Raw genomic sequence first — 18,212 nt, 5'->3', positions numbered from 1 at the left:
TATGCGGCTTTTCGTGACATCATACCGCCTATCACCCGCTCCTGGCTAGATGATATGCCCACCAGTCCACGGCAGGTTTGTTAAAGTATGAAAGGCTAGTGGCCGGTGTTTAAATCCTAGTTACTTAGGTGGGGCAGGACCCTTACTCCCTCGTGTATGAAGCAGGCACACTTCCCTCCCTGACTACTCCTTCTAAAGGGTTAAATCTCCCTCGTTGAGGGTGAGACCTTTAAGTCGGGGGCAAGGGGAACTCACCCAGGTATTCCCAGCCTATTTGTGCAGAGGCGGGCCCGCTACAGCCGCACCACACACAACAGAGTAACCGCTGTATGTTGTACGTGACACCGGCCCCTCTGCTTTATGACTGCTCCCCCTCTAAATGGTTTAAGGACCTGGGATATGTTAGGATTATGTTTTTGTTTTTGTTGTTGTTTTTTTAATTCCGTGATCCCCACCATCACATAGCTGTATAGAATTGGGGATTTCCATATGTGCCCACACTTTTTACCCTCGGGACATTTTTTTAACTCCCATAAGAAGCACATCATTTCGATATACACTCATCCCTCGCCACTTTAAAATATATTCATTTATTAATCATGCTGTTTTGTGGCCAGTAGTGCCTATTTTTAGTCAAAAACATGCACATTGAAGCAAATTTTACTTGTTTTCAAGCATAAAAATGGCAAAATGAAGTAAAATTTCCCTGCTGTGGGATTAATAAAGTATTACAATACAATACAATACAATACAAAATACAAATATAAGACATTCAGACGATGCATTGTAGTATTCTACACTGGTCACTAGGTGGTGTAATTTTGGGTGAGGCACACAAGCACCAGACTTGATCGCCGGAACAACAGGCTTTTATTGCAGGTTTGAATGATCCCACAACAGGCACAATAATCGCTAACATGGGCTACAGGTGTGGGCGTAACCCACGGCAAGCTAAAACTCAACTTCGAACCTTCGACGTCACTTCCTGTACACCCCCCACATTCAGCTCCCCTAGCGCTGGAACACATGTACAGCAACACACGCGAGCACAAGTCTGATTTATGTCTTATTTACGCTTATGTCTACTATAATGGGAAATAGGAGTGTAAAGGTGACTATAGGGGTGTTATTTCATGTCTACAGGGCTCTAATAATGGAAAAAAGCGTATTTAGACGGTGGTAAACAGGTTTTCTATGTGTAATACTACTTATTTTCTTTTATTACGTCTACTAGAATGGGTAATAGAAGTTTAAAAGTGATTATAAGGGTGTTGTTTCATGTCTAGAGAGGTCTATTAATGTTGAAAACTGTATGTAAAAGATTGTAAACAGGTTTTCTATGCCTGGTATGTCTTATTTTCTCTTATAGCTACTATATTGGGTAATAGGAGTGTAAAGGTGACTATAGGGGTGTTATGTCATGTCTACAGGGCTCTAATCATGTTTTTAGAAGGTTGTAAACAGGTTTTCTATGCTCTAACTGTAAAAATATTTCATTTATTGTAAATTCACTAATCACGGTTGGGTCTGGAACCAATTAAAACATGTCAAAAGTGGTTCAAGTACACTAGAGCTTCTTGGAGAGGCGTGGCCAAGCACGGCTCATTAGCATTAAAGCTTCAGACACACAAAACAGTGTGGTGCTGACTAAAAGCACTTTTGAACAGCCTAAATTCCAGCATCAAGGCTAACACGCTTCTGATACACGAGTAGACTTATTTGAAATGAGTGAAAAATAGGAGAATATAGAATATTTCCCCCTTCATCCACGGTGGTCTTCCAGGTTGACATTTCAAAGAAAAAAAGTGCACTTCTGAGAAATGTGTCTCCTTTAAAGATATCATTTTGAGTGATGGTGATGTAAATGGATCTGACAGGGCCCCTGCAGCACGTCAATATTGCTACCAAAATGACAATTATTGCATCCCTTACTCGATTTGGCGCCATCACGGCGTCCATTTTTGTCAGAGCAAAGCTTTCACGAGGTTGTGGACGAAAGGGAGCAGGAGGTTGTTATCTGATGTTATCGTGACTGAAGCCAGACGTACATAGAAGACGTTTTTCTCTAAATCCAACCTTATTTGCCTCCGGGCCTCAAACGTACATCTTCCTTCCTCTCTTTATCTCCTCCTCTTCCTCGCCGCACGCTCGCAGCTGCCAGGGTGAGGTCATGGCGGGATCCGCGTCCCCTTGGCCTCCCAGTGCCAGTGGCCAGTTGGTGTAATTATGATGGATGGAGTAATTTCCACAGGCGCCTTTCGGCAAGAGGCTGGAGTCCGCCGCGCTTTCTCTGGGCTTTAATGACTTTTTAATAGAGCTCACTCCCAAAGCCGCATCACGCAGTGCGAGCGGGAGTCGCCGACAAATCACTGCTGTTAAAGCGCGTAATGGCACGGTCGGACATGTGTGGCGGAGCCTCTTCAGAGGCGGCCGCCCCCTCAGGTAACGGCCGGTGTGTCTCAGGATTGCTTCTCCTGTTGTGTCCACACACGCAGCTGGAAGACTCAAACACAGACAGATGTTGTTTGGACCGGCTCTTTGCATTCCTGCTGGCGAGCCCGGGCCACGTTTGCATAACAACAATCACGTCGGAGGAAAGAAGGAGCACAGCAGCATCTTTGTGCAACTCCCTGCCGCACCACGAGTTGCTGAGCTAAGAGCGTCATAAAATATAGAAGTTTTCCTTGTCGGAAATAATGTATGCCTGGGGTGTCCAAAGTGTGGCCCGCGGGCCATATGCCGCCTGTGGAGGTTCTTTTATCAGCCCGCGGCACATTTGAAAAATATATCAAACTACAGCCAAAACTTTTACAAGAATCAAGTCCATCCATCCATTTTCTATGCCGCTTCTCCTCTTTAGGGTCACGGGGGTATGCTGGAGCCTATCCCAGCTGACTTCGGGCGACAGGCGGGGTACACCCTGGACTGGTGTCCAGCCAATGGCAGGGCACATATAGACAAACACTCACATTCATACCTATGGACCATTTAGAGTCTCCAATGAAGCTAACATGCATGTTTTTGGAATGTGGGAGGAAACCGGAGTACCCCAAAAAAAAAACCCACACAGACGGGGAGAACATGCAAACTCCACACAGATATGCCCAAGGGAGAATCCAACCCAGGTCTTCCCATCTCCAGGCTGTTCCTGTGTTGGTCAACATGCTAACCAACATGCTAACCACTAGACCACCGTGCCCCATGAACCAGTGGTGCTATCAGCAGAGCCATCCAGCTGGCGAATCAAGTCAAAATATGAAAAAATACTTTAAAAAAACGTTGTTTTAATTCTGAAAAAATACGCAAAAAAACTAATAAAGTTGTCATTTTTGGAAAAATTGTGGGAAAAGTTAGAATGTTAGGAGAATAAAGTCAGAATATTATGGGAATAAAGTCATAATTACAAGAAGAACTTTTGCAAGAAGGAAGTTGAGATACTGTAGTTGGAAAACAGCAGGAATTTTCAAAAACAGCTGGAGCTGCATGAGAATAAAGTTCAAATATTTTGCGAATAAAGTCATAATTACGAGAAGAAAATGTGCAAGAATAAAGAATAAAGTAAATATTGTTATATTAGTAGCATAGACTTGAAATATTAAAGACAAATTGCATTATACTTTTTCAGTCATATTATGAAAAACAAACAAAACAACCAATAAAGTTGTCATTTTTGTCCAATTAGGTTGGGGAAAATGGGGTAAAGGAACATTTGCAAGAAAAAAAGCTGAAATAGTTGGAAAATTAAAAAAAAAAACAACAACAGCAGAAATAAAAATAAAAAAGCTGTGATTTTATGAGAATAAAGCCAAAATATTAAGAGAAAAAAAGTTGCAATTTTAGGAGACTAAACTGGTAATATTACGAGGAAGGATAATCATTTTAGTAGCAAAGACTTGAATATTGGATGCCAGAAAACCGAGGGTTTGTACTACGCTCTGAACTTCTGTGCAAATTTTGTACCGAAAACTTTGTACAAATCGTACAACTTTTAATGATTTCACAAAAAAAAAGTTTGGACACGCCCCTCCCTTAGTGATCAATGAAATGATCAGGCAGGGGTGGGACACGCATGTGAATTATTCATCTTAGTAAGACATTTTGGATGAAATGTTTGCTTTGTCCCTCTTCCGGTGTTGAAGTCAACTGTCACCGGCACAGAAAGATGTTTCCGAACGCACGCTTGATAAGAATAATTGGATCACGCTCAGGGGAAGCTAGAATGCTACCTTTCCTCGTCCGTGACAGGTGGATCATTCTCACATCGTGGCGGAATAATATCAGGCCGCGTCACTGGGGCTTGCTCGCGCTCGGCGGACGGTCGTTAGAGGAGCTGCGTTCGCTATCTAGCGGCTGTCAGGTTCAGTCTTCAGATGGGTTTGTTTGGCACTCGGCCCCGTTGCCGTGCGCTCGTCACAGAGGTGCTCCAAGAAGATGTGACGCCTGACGACAAAACGTCAATATCAGCCTCATGGGAAACAAAAGCAACAACAAGAAGCGGTGAAAAAGATGGCTTGACAATGCCTTTCATTGTAGCCGGGCAGTTATTTACCTAATTGGAACTCGGCAATAATTGGGCAGAGGCTGTTATTTTCTCAATGGGACAACTCATTATTTATAGTTTTTTTTACCTTGAATAATGATTTGGAGGGCAAATGCACACAAAGCTCTCTTTGGCCAAAATGCTAAAATGTTAGTTCATATAGGAAACCACACATGGCACAGAGGTGATGAAGGGCAGACTCACATGCCCAGACACCCAAGGCTATTTGAATGAGGTGATGAGCATGTGGAGGACTTGAGGCAGTGTGATGTTAATGTGTATGAATATCAGTACAGGAGCCAAACCGTCCTGCATCAGAGAATCAGACCACGATGAAGGCTGAATTGCAAACAGCCCTTTAAAAAAACAACATAGGCTTGATCCTGCCGGTGTTTGGGTTGTATGGAGGACTTACTGTTTTGGGAGACGGGGAGTGTGGGGGCGGAGTGCTGAGGCCAGAGGCACTGCAGCTGTCTTTGGACCATATTGGTCTCGTGGCTACCCAACTACTCCCCAAAACCACTGTTGCTTTCTCTTAAGCACGTAACGAGAGCATAGATAGTCGGTATGCTATATTTTACGACCACAACTACTACTTCAATACGTCTTCTGACTAAACTGGCCCAGTTTTTTTCTCATTTTTGGAGAACATGTCCAAGTAGAGTACCAGCCGAAACCGTAAAGCGTATTCAAACATGAAGCTCATACGTTATAATAATAACAGTTGCGTTTTTTAATGTAAAAGTCCCAAAGGTAAATGTGTGAGCCTTGCAGTGTACGCTTATACACCACCCTCAACACAAGTATTGGGACAGCAAGGCCCAATTTCCTTATTTTTGACGTTGAGAGGTGAAAATGAATGAACTCTGGTCTTTAGAAGTCTCTAAATCGTCTGAACATGAAAAATTGTGGTCTTTACAGAAGAAAAAAACATGAAAAACTCTGGTCTTTGAGTTATCTTTTGATGTCAAACCCAAATGTTTTTATGTTTCCAGAGGTTTTCATGTTGTTTACACCTCCTATAAGCCAGGGTTTTTCATGTTTGAGAGGTGAATAAAACATGGAAAAGTTTGGTCTCCTATTCTTCTTTTCATATCAAACCCAAATATGTTTATGTTGTCAAGACTTTTTCATGTTGTTTTCACCTCTAAGGACCAGAGTTTGTTTATACCTTTCAACATGAAAAAACTCTGGCCTTTAGTGGTGTAAACAACATGAAAAACTCTGAAAAGATAAAATCATTTGGTTTTGACATCAAATGATCTTTAAGAGGTCTAGATTGAAAGTTTTTCATGTTGTTTTGAATTCTCAACATGAAAAACTCTGCTCTTAGAGGTGAAAACAACATGACAAACTTTGGTCTGCTAGTTATCTTTTGATGTCAACCCCAATATGGTGTCATGTTGAGAGGTGAAAACAACATGAAACACTCTTGCCTCCTGATCATCTTTTGATGTCCAACCCAAACGTTTTTATGTTTTCAGATTGTTGCATGTTGTTTTCACCTGTAAAGACCAGAATTTTTCCATGTTAAGAGGGGAAAACAACATGAAAAGCTCTTAGTTTTAGAGGTGAAAAAACGAAAAACTCTCGTCTCCTAGCCATCTTTTGATGTCAAACCGAAATGTTTTCAGTCTACCAGAGACCAGAGTTTTTCATGTTGTTTTCACCTCTAAAGACCAGAGTTTTTCATGCTGAGAGGTGAAAACAACATGAAAAACTCTGGTCTCCTTGTCAGCTTGTGATGTCAAACCCAAAATGGTTTCAGTCTACCAGAAACCAGAGTTTTTTGTGTTGTTTTCATCTCTATAGGCCAGTGTTTTTAACATTGTTTTTACCTCTTAGCATGAAAATCTCTGGTGTTTTCATGTTTCCAGAGTTTTTCATGTTGTTTTCCCCTCTAAGCACTAGAGTTTTTCATGTTGTTTGATGTCAAAGCCAAATGTATTCAGTCCACATTCAAAAATGAAGAAATTGGCCTGACTCATTTAATCAGGGTGCTACTTAAATGAATTGCAGGGACACGGCAGCAAGGCAGAAGTTCCGATGTTGGATTCGCTGGGGATCAGGTTATGTCAAGAAAAAGGGGCGGTTGCCTTTGACAATTACTGTAAATTCAGATTACGGTAGGTGTAAATTTTTTTTTTTACTTGTTGCAGTAAATTCTGTGTCCTTTTCTATGATTGTCATCACACTTTTCCATCTGCCTCCTGCCTTTTGTGGTGGCATCAAACAAAATAAAAGATAGACAAAAAGCTAATGATCCTGAAATCTAATTGTATTACGCAAATGTAAAACCTGTGCGTAGGAAATACTAATAGTAGTGAAAGCAATAAAGAAGGTGACGTTTGCAAGTGGAACTTCATGCTCTGTTCACTCCCTTCATGCTGACATCAGAGGTGAGCCTGGGAGCCAAAAGGGCGAGTCGGGCATCTTTTAATGGAAAGGTCAACAGTGTAGCCCCGCCTCCTGAGACCACGTGACCTCCAGCCAGGACACCAATTTTCTTTCTGTAATGGAAAGGGGCTGCCTCCGAATGCTGCCATTAAAAAACAAAAGCTTGTTTTTGCCTGAGATAAAAAACAAAAAAAACCAAAAGTGAGTTAACTTGATGCTTAAAAGTGACGGTTGACGTCTAAAAAGTTTGCCGTAGGCGTACAACGGCGTCGTACTTTGCCGAGCGACCTTCCTGTGCTTTGCCGCCTCCGTGGATTTATTGATTTGATTTTAGCAAACGAGCTGATTTCAATATCTTCAACTTATTTCACTGCACTCCACCGACAAATGGACTGTGTGTGTGTGTGTGTGTGTGTGTGTGTGTTTGTGTGTGTGTGTGTGTGTGTGTGTGTGTGTGTGTGTGTGTGTGTGTGTTTGTGTGCGTGTGTGTGTGCGTGTGCGTGGGTGTGCGTGTGTGTGTGCGTGGGTGTGCGTGTGTGTCAGTGACGAGATGGATGTGTTGTATGTCATTGATATGATGGGATGAAGTGCAGTGATGAATGGATGAGTCACATCCACAGTGAGTAAGTGAGCGAGCGAAGTCCTGCAGTGGATTCAAGGACGCCCTCACAGCTGATGTGTGTGTGTGTGTGTGTGTGTGTGTGTGTGTGTGTGTGTGTGTGTGTGTGTGTGTGTGTGGCTTTGCGGTGGTCCTTGGCAAACATCTGTCACCAGCTTGCGACAACAAACAGCAACTTTTTAAAGGCACTGGCATTAAAATGCTGCCTAAAAATGGCCCTTTTGTCTGTTTTATTTTTGCTTTGGGCTTTTCCTCATCAGAGTGAATGCTTTTGGCTTCATTTTTCCTGACACAAGTGAACCCACGCCCAGATTATGAAATGGTTATTAAATGTTATTTATTGAGAAGTGAAGTGGAGCTTTTACGAGGGCTACTGCACATTCATAATGATGGGTGCGGTTTGACCCTGGAACAGATTATTTAAAAATGTTTTTAATTTGAATCAATTCACTTTTTTTTTTAAAGCCATTACCGACAATTTTGAATAAAATGTAAATGTTGTAAAAATCAGAAATGAAATACAAGTTTTATCCGGTAAGAAATGATTCTATTAGTTTAGTTTCCTTTGTATTATTTTAATGGAATTACCAGCAATTTTCTGGAGGGTAAAAATGAAATGTAAAATATGATTTAGAAATACAAGTTTTATCAAATTTACACATTTCATATTTGTTTAGTTTTTGTTTTGACTCCAATACTCGTCATTTTGTGTAAAAATGAAATGTAGTGAAAAGTTTCACCAAAATGACAGCTTTACCCTTGAACAGATTTGATCAACTTGTTAGATGGCTAGCATGTCATACAATTACTGGCAATTTGTAGTAAAAATGTAGTACACTTAGTAAACAACCCTGCAGCAGAATGTGTATATTTTATTTTATAAATTACTATATTTAATTTGTGCCCTGCGATTGGCTGGCGACCAGTCCAGGGTGTACCCCGCCTGTCGCCCGAAGTCAGCTGGGATAGGCTCCAGCATGCCCCCGCGACCCTAATGAGGATGAAACGGTATAGAAAATGGATGGATGGACTATATTTAATTTGTATCACTCGAATATTGATATATTTTTATTTATAACGTCTAAGAAATATAATAGTATTTCATTTGTATTACTTGAATATGTATCTGTTTTTATTTCTAATAAATAATATTATTTAATGTGTAATACGTGAATATTTACATTTTTTTTTTTTCTTTGTAAGACATCATTTTATTTAATTTGTCAGTGACTGGGAAGTCTTGGGTGACATTTGAAGAGTTGAACCGGTGGTTAAAGTGTAAAAATAAGTGTTGATATGAAGACGTCCAACCAGTGGAAAAGTCTTGAAGTGTTGACTTTAACGACGGAGGAATAACGCCAAAAGGAGCATTTGTGTGGCAATTGTGCCTCTAGCATCTCATTTCACGTAACATTCTTGTCACGCAAGTGTAAAAAGAAATTAAGCCCAAAATTGTTGTCCAGTTTGGCAATAATGTGAAGCTTCATCATTCAAGAGAAAGACACTAAGGCCGCATTCCCTCCTCTAAGGACCGCCTCATGCCTAAAGCGCTGCCATCTCGGCCGCCTGTTGTGTCGAGTGGCCTTCACAGTAATGTGTGTGTGTGTGTGTGTGTGTGTGTGTGTGTGTGTGTGTGTGTGTGTGTGTGCGCGCCCTCAGGTGCCAGGTGCTCAGCAAGGCCTTGGGCAACAGCCTTGCCTGTGATGTGCTCTTGTAGCGGACGTGTTTGTGGTCCACGTGCTGGACACACTGAGGCGCCGTTTGATTCCTGACGTCTTGTTCTCTCCGCTTAAATGACTCCCATCAAGTCCTTCATGACCAGAGCAGTCTCACGGAAGACAAACACACACACACGCACACGCACACACACACACACACACACACAGACACACACACACACACACACACGCACACACACGCACACACACACACGCACACACACACACACGCACACACGACACATTTTGGCTTCTTCTCTGATGTTCGGCTTTTCATCCCAAAGCCGAACATCAAAATCCACTTCATCACCAAAGATGTGCGCCCACGCCAGAAGGCATTCGCAGTTGTTTACGAAAAACAATTTTTAATAAAATAAAAATGTATATTTTTAAAGTGACCAGATGTCCTCTTTTTGGGGGATCTACCAAAAAGTATCCAGCTGGGATTACCTTAGTTCAGGGGTGTACACACTGTGGCTCGGGGGCTATTTGCGACCATCAGCTAAAAAATTCTTTTAAAAAACCTAAAAAACAGCAGTAATTTTACAAGAATAAAGTTAAAATATTAAGAAAAGAAACTGTACTCCAATGTGAAAAGGTGGTAATTTTATGTCATAATATTAGAGGGAAAAATGACGTCATTTCCATCGCATAAAGTTGAATTATTACATTTTTTTAAAGTCATAATATTCTGAAAAACACACAAAACATGGAACAAAGTTGCCATTTAAAAAAAAAATGAATTGTAACGTTATGAGAATGAAGTCGAACTATTATGGGAATAATGAATGAAAGATACATCGTGAGATGCACTGGGACACATCATCAGTGATGTTCCTGAGTTCATCGGGCGTTTCGGGTCTTTCAACATCATACGCCCTCACTCAGTTGAACCAGCCTAGGGTTGATCATTCCCCGGCTTGTGTCCCAGTAGCATGGGCCCACAGATCGCTCCTCCTGATCCACAGCCACCTGGAGGCTCTCTCTGCTGCCTCCATGGTGGACTTAATGGCTTTCCATTTTGCAGCCCCGGTGATGCCAAGTAGTGTGAAAACCTTGCACAATGAGCGGCCAGCAAAGCCCCTGCACCCTACTTCAATGGGCTCGCATCGTGCCTTCCACCCTGCTCTTAGACATTGCTCAACCAACTCCTGGTACTTTGACCGCTTCCGCTCGTTTGCCTCCTCTATACAATCCTCCCAGGGAACTGTCAGTTCTAACAGAAGCACCTGCCTTGAAGAGACTGACGCTAGCACGATGTCTGGCCTCAGGGAAGTTGCTGTGATGTGGTCTGGGAACTTGAGCTGCTTATCTAGGTCGACTCGGAGATCCCAGTCCACTGCTGAGGTGAGATAGCCAGCTGGTTTGGGCTGTGGTAGTGGTTGTTCTCCAGCCCTGACAAAGGCAATGTTCCTCTTGCCAAGCTGTTGCTTGTGGCTGATGTTTTTGGCCACGGCCTTGGAGATGCTTTCAGCAACAGTCTTCAGCACCTGGTCATGCCTCCAACGGTAACGACCCTCCCCGAGGGCTTTTGAGCAGCTGCTTAGGATGTGCTCCAGAGAGCCTTTCCTGGAGCACAGGGCACATGCTGGAGAGTCACTCATGCCCCAGAGATGGAGATTGGCTGGGCTGGGCAGGACATCATAAACAGCACGGACCATGAACCCGATGCGCTGGGGTTCTGCCTTCCAGATCTCAGACCAGGTCACCTTCCTCTCCAGCACCCCCTCCCACTTTGTCCATGCTCCCTGCTGCTGCATGCCCACCATCCTGCTGGTCCGTTCCTCCTCGACCCCTGCCCGCACCTCCTTCAGGACTAGCTCTCGTTTGTCCTTTCCATGTGCCTTCTCATAGCAAGGTTGAGGAATCGCACCCAGCCCAGATCGACCCATTGCCACTGTGCCCACCAGAGCCCTGTGTCTCAGCCGGGACTCAGCCACCACCAGACCATCTTGAGCCCTCCATTTCCTGCCAGTTCGCACCACGATGCCCGCTGATGCTACTTTAGAGTCCTTGGAGTCGCGATAGAGCAAGGCCTCACTTGTGCGAGAGACCCTGAACTCCTCATCAAGGCTGCTGAAAGGGAGCTGTAGTTTGTTGGTCCTCCCATACAGTGCTACACTGCATAGGCTGCGTGGGAAGCCCATCCATCTACGGAGGTAAGTGCTGATCCTCCTCTCCAGAGTCTCTACAGTCGACAGGGGCACCTCGTACACCAACAGAGGCCAAAGTACCCGGGGTAGGACGCCATGCTGGTAAATCCACGCCTTAAACCTGCCAGGTAAGCCAGACTTGTCAACTGCCGACAGCCACGTCTCAAGCTCCTTGATGGTGATTTGGATTGATGCAGAATCCCTGAGACTACAGTCGAAGATCTTGCCCAGGCTCTTGACTGGTTTCTCGGTGATAGATGGGATTGCCGTGCCATCCACAAAGAAGCGAAACTTGTCTACCACTTTTCCCTTCTTCAACACCATTGCCCTGGATTTAATTGGTTTGAAGCTCATTCTTGCCCAGGATATGAGCTTTTCCAGGCCCTGGAGTATCCATCTCCCACCAGGCACAGATGTCGTGGTGACGGTGAGATCGTCCATAAAGGCTCTGATGGGTGGTTGCCGAATGCCAGACTTGGACAGAGGACCTCTGCACTCCCTTTCGGCTGCCTTGACTACCATGTTCATGGCCAGGGCAAAAAGGCTAACTGAGATCGTACACCCAGTTATAATGCCCTTTTCGAGCCTGTGCCAGTCAGATGTTGTGCTCCCAGAAGTGACTCTGAGTCTGAAGTTCCCGTAGTAATTCAGAATGAGGTCCTTGATCTTCCTGGGTACATGGTGACGGTCCAGGGTAGTCTCCACAAGCTTGTGGGGTATGGAGCCGAAGGCACTGGCCAGGTCAAGCCAGAGCACGACGAGGTCTCCCTTGCCCTCCCGCGCCTCCCGGATTAGCTGGGTGACTACTCCAGTGTGTTCTAGGCATCCTGACACACCAGGGATACCACCTTTCTGGACAGCGGTATCAATGTAGGCATTCTTGAGGAGAAAGTCTGTCAACCTTCTGGAAAGGATGCTGAAGAAGATCTTCCCCTCAACGCTAAGAAGCGAGATGGTTCTGAATTGCTCCAGCTTGGTGGAATTCTCTTCCTTGGGTATCCAGACACCCTCCGCAAGCCTCCACTGATCTGCCACAGCTCCTCTGCGCCAAATCACACGCAGGGTCTTCCAGAGGATTCTAAGGAGTCCAGGGCAGCGCTTGTACACCTTGTACGGTACTCCACTGGGTCCTGGAGCTGATCTGGATCTGGCAGCAGCAACCACATCCTGGATTTCCTTCCAGGTGGGCTCGCCGGTGTTGAAATCGACAGTGGGAGATGGTATGTCCAATAAGGCACTGAGGGGCCCTAGGTCTTGCTCTCTTTCGGGGTCACTCAAGTTGTTTTTCAGGAAGTAGTCTACCTCCTCCTTGGAGCAGGCTAGATGCCCACTGCGCTTTTGCCCCAAAAGCTGTTTGATGAATCCGAATGGATCAGCTATGAAAGCAGTTCGCTTCCTGGCTCTCTCTCTCCTGCGTCTCCTGTGCCATTCAGCTCTACGCAGGGTAGTGAGTTTCCTCCTGATGATGTTTCGGAGCTCAGCCAGTGGCGGTTTCTCCTCCTCAGATGCTGCCTTGTACTGTCTTGCCAGGGACCGAAGCTCCTGCCGCAGTTGATGGATCTTCTCTGCCCTACGGTTCATGGTGTAGTTGGGTCTGGTGGACTTGCGCTCTTCCACACCAAACCTCTCTGTTCCGTAGGTGACAATGATGGTGGTTATGGTCTGAAGCCGTCTGTCGACATCCCCTTTTGCTGTTGATTCGATGACTCTGGTGATGTCCTCATCGAATTGGTGCCACACTTTGTGTTGGTTAGCTGGAGGCCACTTGATACGAGGCTGCTGAACTACTATGCTGGGAGCAGGAGAGCTTGGCACTTGGAGGTTCTGGGCTCTGTGGGGTGTCTCCCGGCCGGGCTCCTCCGTCGTCTCACCAGGACTGGGTCCTGTGCGCTGTGTTGCACTCTCCTGGGCCAAGCATTTCATTCGGCCTTGATGGATTTTAAGGCCGCGCTCGTTCTTGCAAACCTTGCCACAAATGCATCTTTCGGTTGTCGTCGTCGATAAGCCATTTGCCAAAGTCGTCAACGTTGTGTCCGTCCTGTTAGGGAACTCATCCTCCCCCCCTCTCGGGTTCCCCTGGGGGTATTTCTCCAAAGTTATAATTAACAGAATGTTTACAAGGAGAAGGTTGAAATAGTTGGAACATTTGAAAAAAAAAAAAGCAACAGTGGAAATAGAAAAAAAAGCTGTAATTTAATGAGAATAAAGTCAAAATAGGAAGAGAAAAAAAATCAGATTTTACCGAGAAAAACAGTCACAATTTTACTAGAATAAGCTGCTAATATTGTGAGGGAAAATAATTTCCGTAGCATAGAGTTGAAATATTAAAAGAAAAATGCTGATTGTATTTTTTTTTTTTACGTCGTAATATGTGAAAGGAAAAAAATGGTTGTGGTAAAAGTTATACTGTAATGTCACGAGAATAAAGTCAAACTATTATGGGAATAAAGTCCTAATTATAATAATGAAGAGGAAAACATTGTATTCTAACGAGAAAAAAAAGTCAACATTTTACGAGATATGTTAGGAGTGATATTATACGGAAAAATTTCATTTTAGTCGCGTAGATTTGACATTTGAAAGAAAAATTATATATTATATATATATATATATATATATATATATATATATATATATATATATATATATATATATATATATATAGTGTATATTTTTTTAAGTCACAATATGAGAAACAAAATTTTGGAAAAATTTTGTTGGAGAAAAAGTTATGAAATTATGGGAATAAAGTCCAAATACAGTATTATGGGAATAAAATTGAAAATATGGAAATAAAGTCAAAATATTTTGGAAATAAAATAAAAATATTATGGGAATAAAGTCAAAATATTATAAGGAATAAAGTCATAATATTGTGGGAATAAAATCTAAATATTTTGGGAATAAAATCTGAATATTACAAGATTATTTGAGAAGGAAAAAAACAGCAAAAATTGGGTAAAAAAGAGCAAAGACTGAAGTTGATACTAATAATATGTTTTTTCATTTTTCATTTCAGACCATTTTGTCCATTTGCATCCTTTCACTTTCAGGTTTGGGCACCCCTGCATTATTCCACACTGCTGTGACTTGTGTTTCTGTTAAAGTCCCGCCTCCAAGCGGTGATTACGTCCAGTGGAATCCGCGACACACACGCACGCACACACACACACACACGTATGACTGGGGCGTCACTTACAGAGGAAGATTCCTCTGAGCGCTGGTTTGGGCGCAGGTGGAGCAGCGGCGAGGCAACGGGAGACAAGAAAGCGGCCGGTCAGCAAATTGCGCGGGTCTCCTCATGAGACGATGCGTTCCCCCGGCTGGCCCGCACAGTGCTGAGCTGTGGACTTGCAGCCTGTAAAGAGGTTTAGGTGCAAACAAACATCCCATTTAGTGGCGTGGCTCCTCCATTTAGGCCGTGATGATGGCCCTCCAGGCCCTGGCTCAGCACTGAATTATGAATTAAGTTGTCAGGAGAGCCTCTGCTTATGAGCTGAGGGGGTCATTTAAATTTAATTTGAAAAGGGATTCTGATAAGAATGTATGCTCAGCAACCTCCCGTGAAGCGGCCTCCACGGCAGCCGAGGGGAGGAAGCACTGACAAGTCCTGGTTGCATTTCGCGCTTTGACGTCACGCACCGCTGTAGCTGAAAATGAGCTGATGGTTTTGCTGGACTTTGGTCCAGAATGTGCTGTGATGGAGAACCATCACCTTGGCCTCTTTGATGCTTTTACACTACAAAAAATACGCATTTTTATGATTTGAATGATCCATAACAGTATGCAGCATATCAAGTATTGTCTTCCTGATATGTGTATCAAAGTATTCGCACACCAAACACTTTTTGGTGACTTTAAATTGTCAACAGCAGAAAAAGTAACAACTCTTTCTGGTCTTTTGGTGAGATAATTGTGTCTTCCGGACAGTCAAGCGTGGTGGCGGTAGCAGCGCCACGGTCTGGGGGCTGCACAAGTGCTGCCGGCACTGGGGAGCTGCGGTTCATTGAGGGGAAACATGACATTGTGAAGCAGAGCATGATCCCCTACCTTTTTTCTTGGGTTTAATAAGGCATAACAGCATGCAGCATATCATGCATTGTCTTTCTGATATGCATATCAAAGTATGTGCACATCAAATGTCAACAGTAACAAAACTTTTGGGTTCATTTTTGGGGTCATTTGGCAAGATAATTGCGTCTTGCATTCATACAGTCAAGCATGGTGGCGGTCGCTGCGTCATGGGCTGCACGAGTGCTGCCGGCACAGGGCATGGCTGCGGTTCACTGAGTAGGAAACACAAATTCATGAAAATAAAGCATAAAATTGAGAAGTAATTCTCCAATAAATCCGTTGGGTTCCGTCTAAATGTGAAATGTATGAAAATTAACACATTTTTGTCGAAAAGCGAACTATACAACAACAGAGGCATTCAGAATGTTAAAAAGTTTATTTAGAAGATCGTTAACAGATTTTCTATGTCTTATATGTTTTACTTTGTCTTATTATGTTTACTATATTGGGTAATAGTAGTGTAATGGTGACTACAGAGGTGTTATTTCATGTTTAGAGGGTTCTAATAATGTTAACACATATGTAGAGGATTGTAAACAGATTTTCTATGTCTTATATGTCTTATTTTGTCTTATTATGTCTACTGTATTGGGTAATAGGAGTGTAAATGTGACTATGGGGTGTTATTTCATGTCTAGAGGGCTCTAATCATGTTCAAAAGTGTATTTAGAAGGTGGTAAACGGGGTTTCTATGCTCCAGCTAGGAAAATATTCCATTTTTAAATAAGGAATCCTATTTAGCGGACACCAATTAACCACAATAAACAAGGGATTTGTTTGTTTGTTTGGACTGTATTTGTTGACCGAGTACACGCGTTACATGTGACACACTTCCTGTCCCACACTTGATATGGGAACTCGGTACACATCTGTACCAAACAGAATGTTCCGTGCTGAAAAATCTGATTAAGAAAAGATACATGTGCTGTTACACCCCCACTGGAGTCTGTGTGAAAGGGGCTTCAGATGACTTCACTCCAATTTAGCGACCCTTCCAAGCTACACTTTTGCTTCCATGTTGGGCTCGCACCAGGACCGCCGGTGCCAAATGTTGCTCTTTCGCAGTTGAGCAGTTTTTTCACCGCCATGCGCGCCATATGCAGCCTGCCTGACGCGGTCCCACAGGCCTTCCTGTCAGGCCTTTTATCATCTCCAAAATCGCACAGAAGCACTTTGAGGGTTACGAGTCAGATCCAGATCGTCAGTCAGGGCCCACGTCTTGGGAGCGCCGCTCCGGCTCAGATAACAATAAAAGCTCCGTGTCACACGACCCGCCGTGCCGCCGGTTCTCTCCGGACGAGACCTTGACTTTCCAACATTCCCGCCAGATGTTTGGGGGACTGTGCAGTGGCTCCCGGGGGATGGGCGTCAGGCCGGAGCTGCTGCCAACATGTAACAGCTTAGAAATCTCACGGGGACCATTGATGGCCATCTGAAAGGTCTTTGGAAGGGGACGGGGCCCTTCACAGACCACTGCCAGCAGAATACGCACAGCAATCAACAGACATCTTCCTTTTACTGCTCCTCTCCTGCTGCAGCCTTTCGCTACCCTGGGCCGGCGAATTTGTTCCGGCCTTCGCACCATATGCTCCCACTGACCTGAAGGTGTGATGGCGCTCCGCTCCAGCAACTGACGAAGCGAGGAAGAAAAAGAAGAGGGAGGGAGAGGGGGTGTCATTGATGGAGGAAGAAGCCGGGGTCAGCGAAGGGGTCGCCATCCTGACGTGATGCCATCTTACTGCACAGCAGGAGCTGACCTTAACCCTCCTGCTGTCCACTGACATTCCCTGCCCCCCACCACCACTCCCCCAACACACACACACACACACACACTTGTCATCCACACCACCCCACCCACTCCACAGTCTGTTTGGGATTGACAGCTCCCGGGGAAGGGGAAGGAGCCGGCTGATGCGAAGGAGGTGGCGGATCCGGGAAAGGGAGGAGGAGGAGTGCACCCGCAGGCCGGAGGTCTGCCTGCCAGAAACAGTGTGAGCTGGCGTGTGTTTGCCAGTGCCAGTGTGTGTGTCGTGTTGGTGGGGGTGAAGCTGACAGAGACGGATGGAAAAAAATGAATCAAGAAATGTCTTTGTCTTTGTACGCAACGTACTGTCCGCCGTGTTCAAGTGCTGATCCTAACGCACAAGATGTCAACAGGTGCCGAAAACAACTGCAAGCCGTGTTCTTCACGCGGCAGATGCGGTGCATGCCAACGACTCCAATTCCGCTGGATCTCGGCAGGACGCGATCATAATTCCCACGCCTGGTGTGACAGCAGGCTGGCTTTGGCCTTGATGGTCGTGGGGGGGTTTGTTGGTCACAATCGCAATTGATTTTCAGCCAAATTAGAAATGTGAACTACTGAAGGAGTTGCTACAAATTCAGTCTTTAGTCAAGCCAATGCATGAAATGCTGCTTTATGTCACATCAAACGCTTTGCAGGCAGCTAGTCGTGTTTTGATGGAACGGAATACGATCCTTTAGTCTGACAGTGCATGATAGGCTGCTTGTGTGCTGTCGTGCTTTGATGGAATTGGAGATACGATTATGTAGTAAAGACAGTGCCTGATATGCTGCTCTACGCCACATCACATGCTCCGTGTGTGCATAGTTTTACTTTCAAGGAATGGAATCGGTGTTTTAGTCAAGACAGCGCATGATATGTTGCTTGTGTGCTGTCGTGCTTTGATGGAATGGAAATACGATGATGT

The 18,212-nt window shown here is 44.3% G+C and overlaps 1 protein-coding gene across 1 annotated transcript; it reads right to left on the bottom strand.

Annotated features, from left to right (window-relative positions):
- Positions 1-10,182: 10,182 nt before the first annotated feature.
- LOC129179159 (uncharacterized) lies at positions 10,183-17,219 on the bottom strand. Its single transcript, XM_054772038.1, has 3 exons — positions 17,021-17,219; positions 16,718-16,974; positions 10,183-13,503 (listed from the first exon to the last, which is right to left on the bottom strand). The coding sequence occupies exons 1-3, from the start codon at positions 17,217-17,219 to the stop codon at positions 10,183-10,185; spliced, it is 3,777 nt and encodes a 1,258-aa protein (XP_054628013.1).
- Between the last annotated feature and the right edge of the window lie 993 nt (positions 17,220-18,212).

The sequence above is a fragment of the Dunckerocampus dactyliophorus genome, chromosome 3 (assembly GCF_027744805.1).
Source record: "Dunckerocampus dactyliophorus isolate RoL2022-P2 chromosome 3, RoL_Ddac_1.1, whole genome shotgun sequence".
Lineage (NCBI taxonomy): Eukaryota > Metazoa > Chordata > Actinopteri > Syngnathiformes > Syngnathidae > Dunckerocampus > Dunckerocampus dactyliophorus.
The sequence above is the reverse complement of the archived record's forward strand: the minus strand, read 5'-3'. Positions and strand labels throughout refer to the sequence as shown.

What these genes read in the sequence shown, in the direction of transcription:
- LOC129179159 (XM_054772038.1), bottom strand. Translation starts at nt 17,219, where the DNA reads ATGGCGACCCCTTCGCTGACCCCGGCTTCTTCCTCCATCAATGACACC. An exon ending in GCTGCAGCAGGAGAGGAGCA is followed by an intron (nt 16,975 to 17,020) that starts GTAAAAGGAAGA and finishes TTCTGCTGGCAG; the next exon opens with TGGTCTGTGAAGGGCCCCGT. An exon ending in CGGAGCGGCGCTCCCAAGAC is followed by an intron (nt 13,504 to 16,717) that starts GTGGGCCCTGAC and finishes AAATACCCCCAG; the next exon opens with GGGAACCCGAGAGGGGGGGA.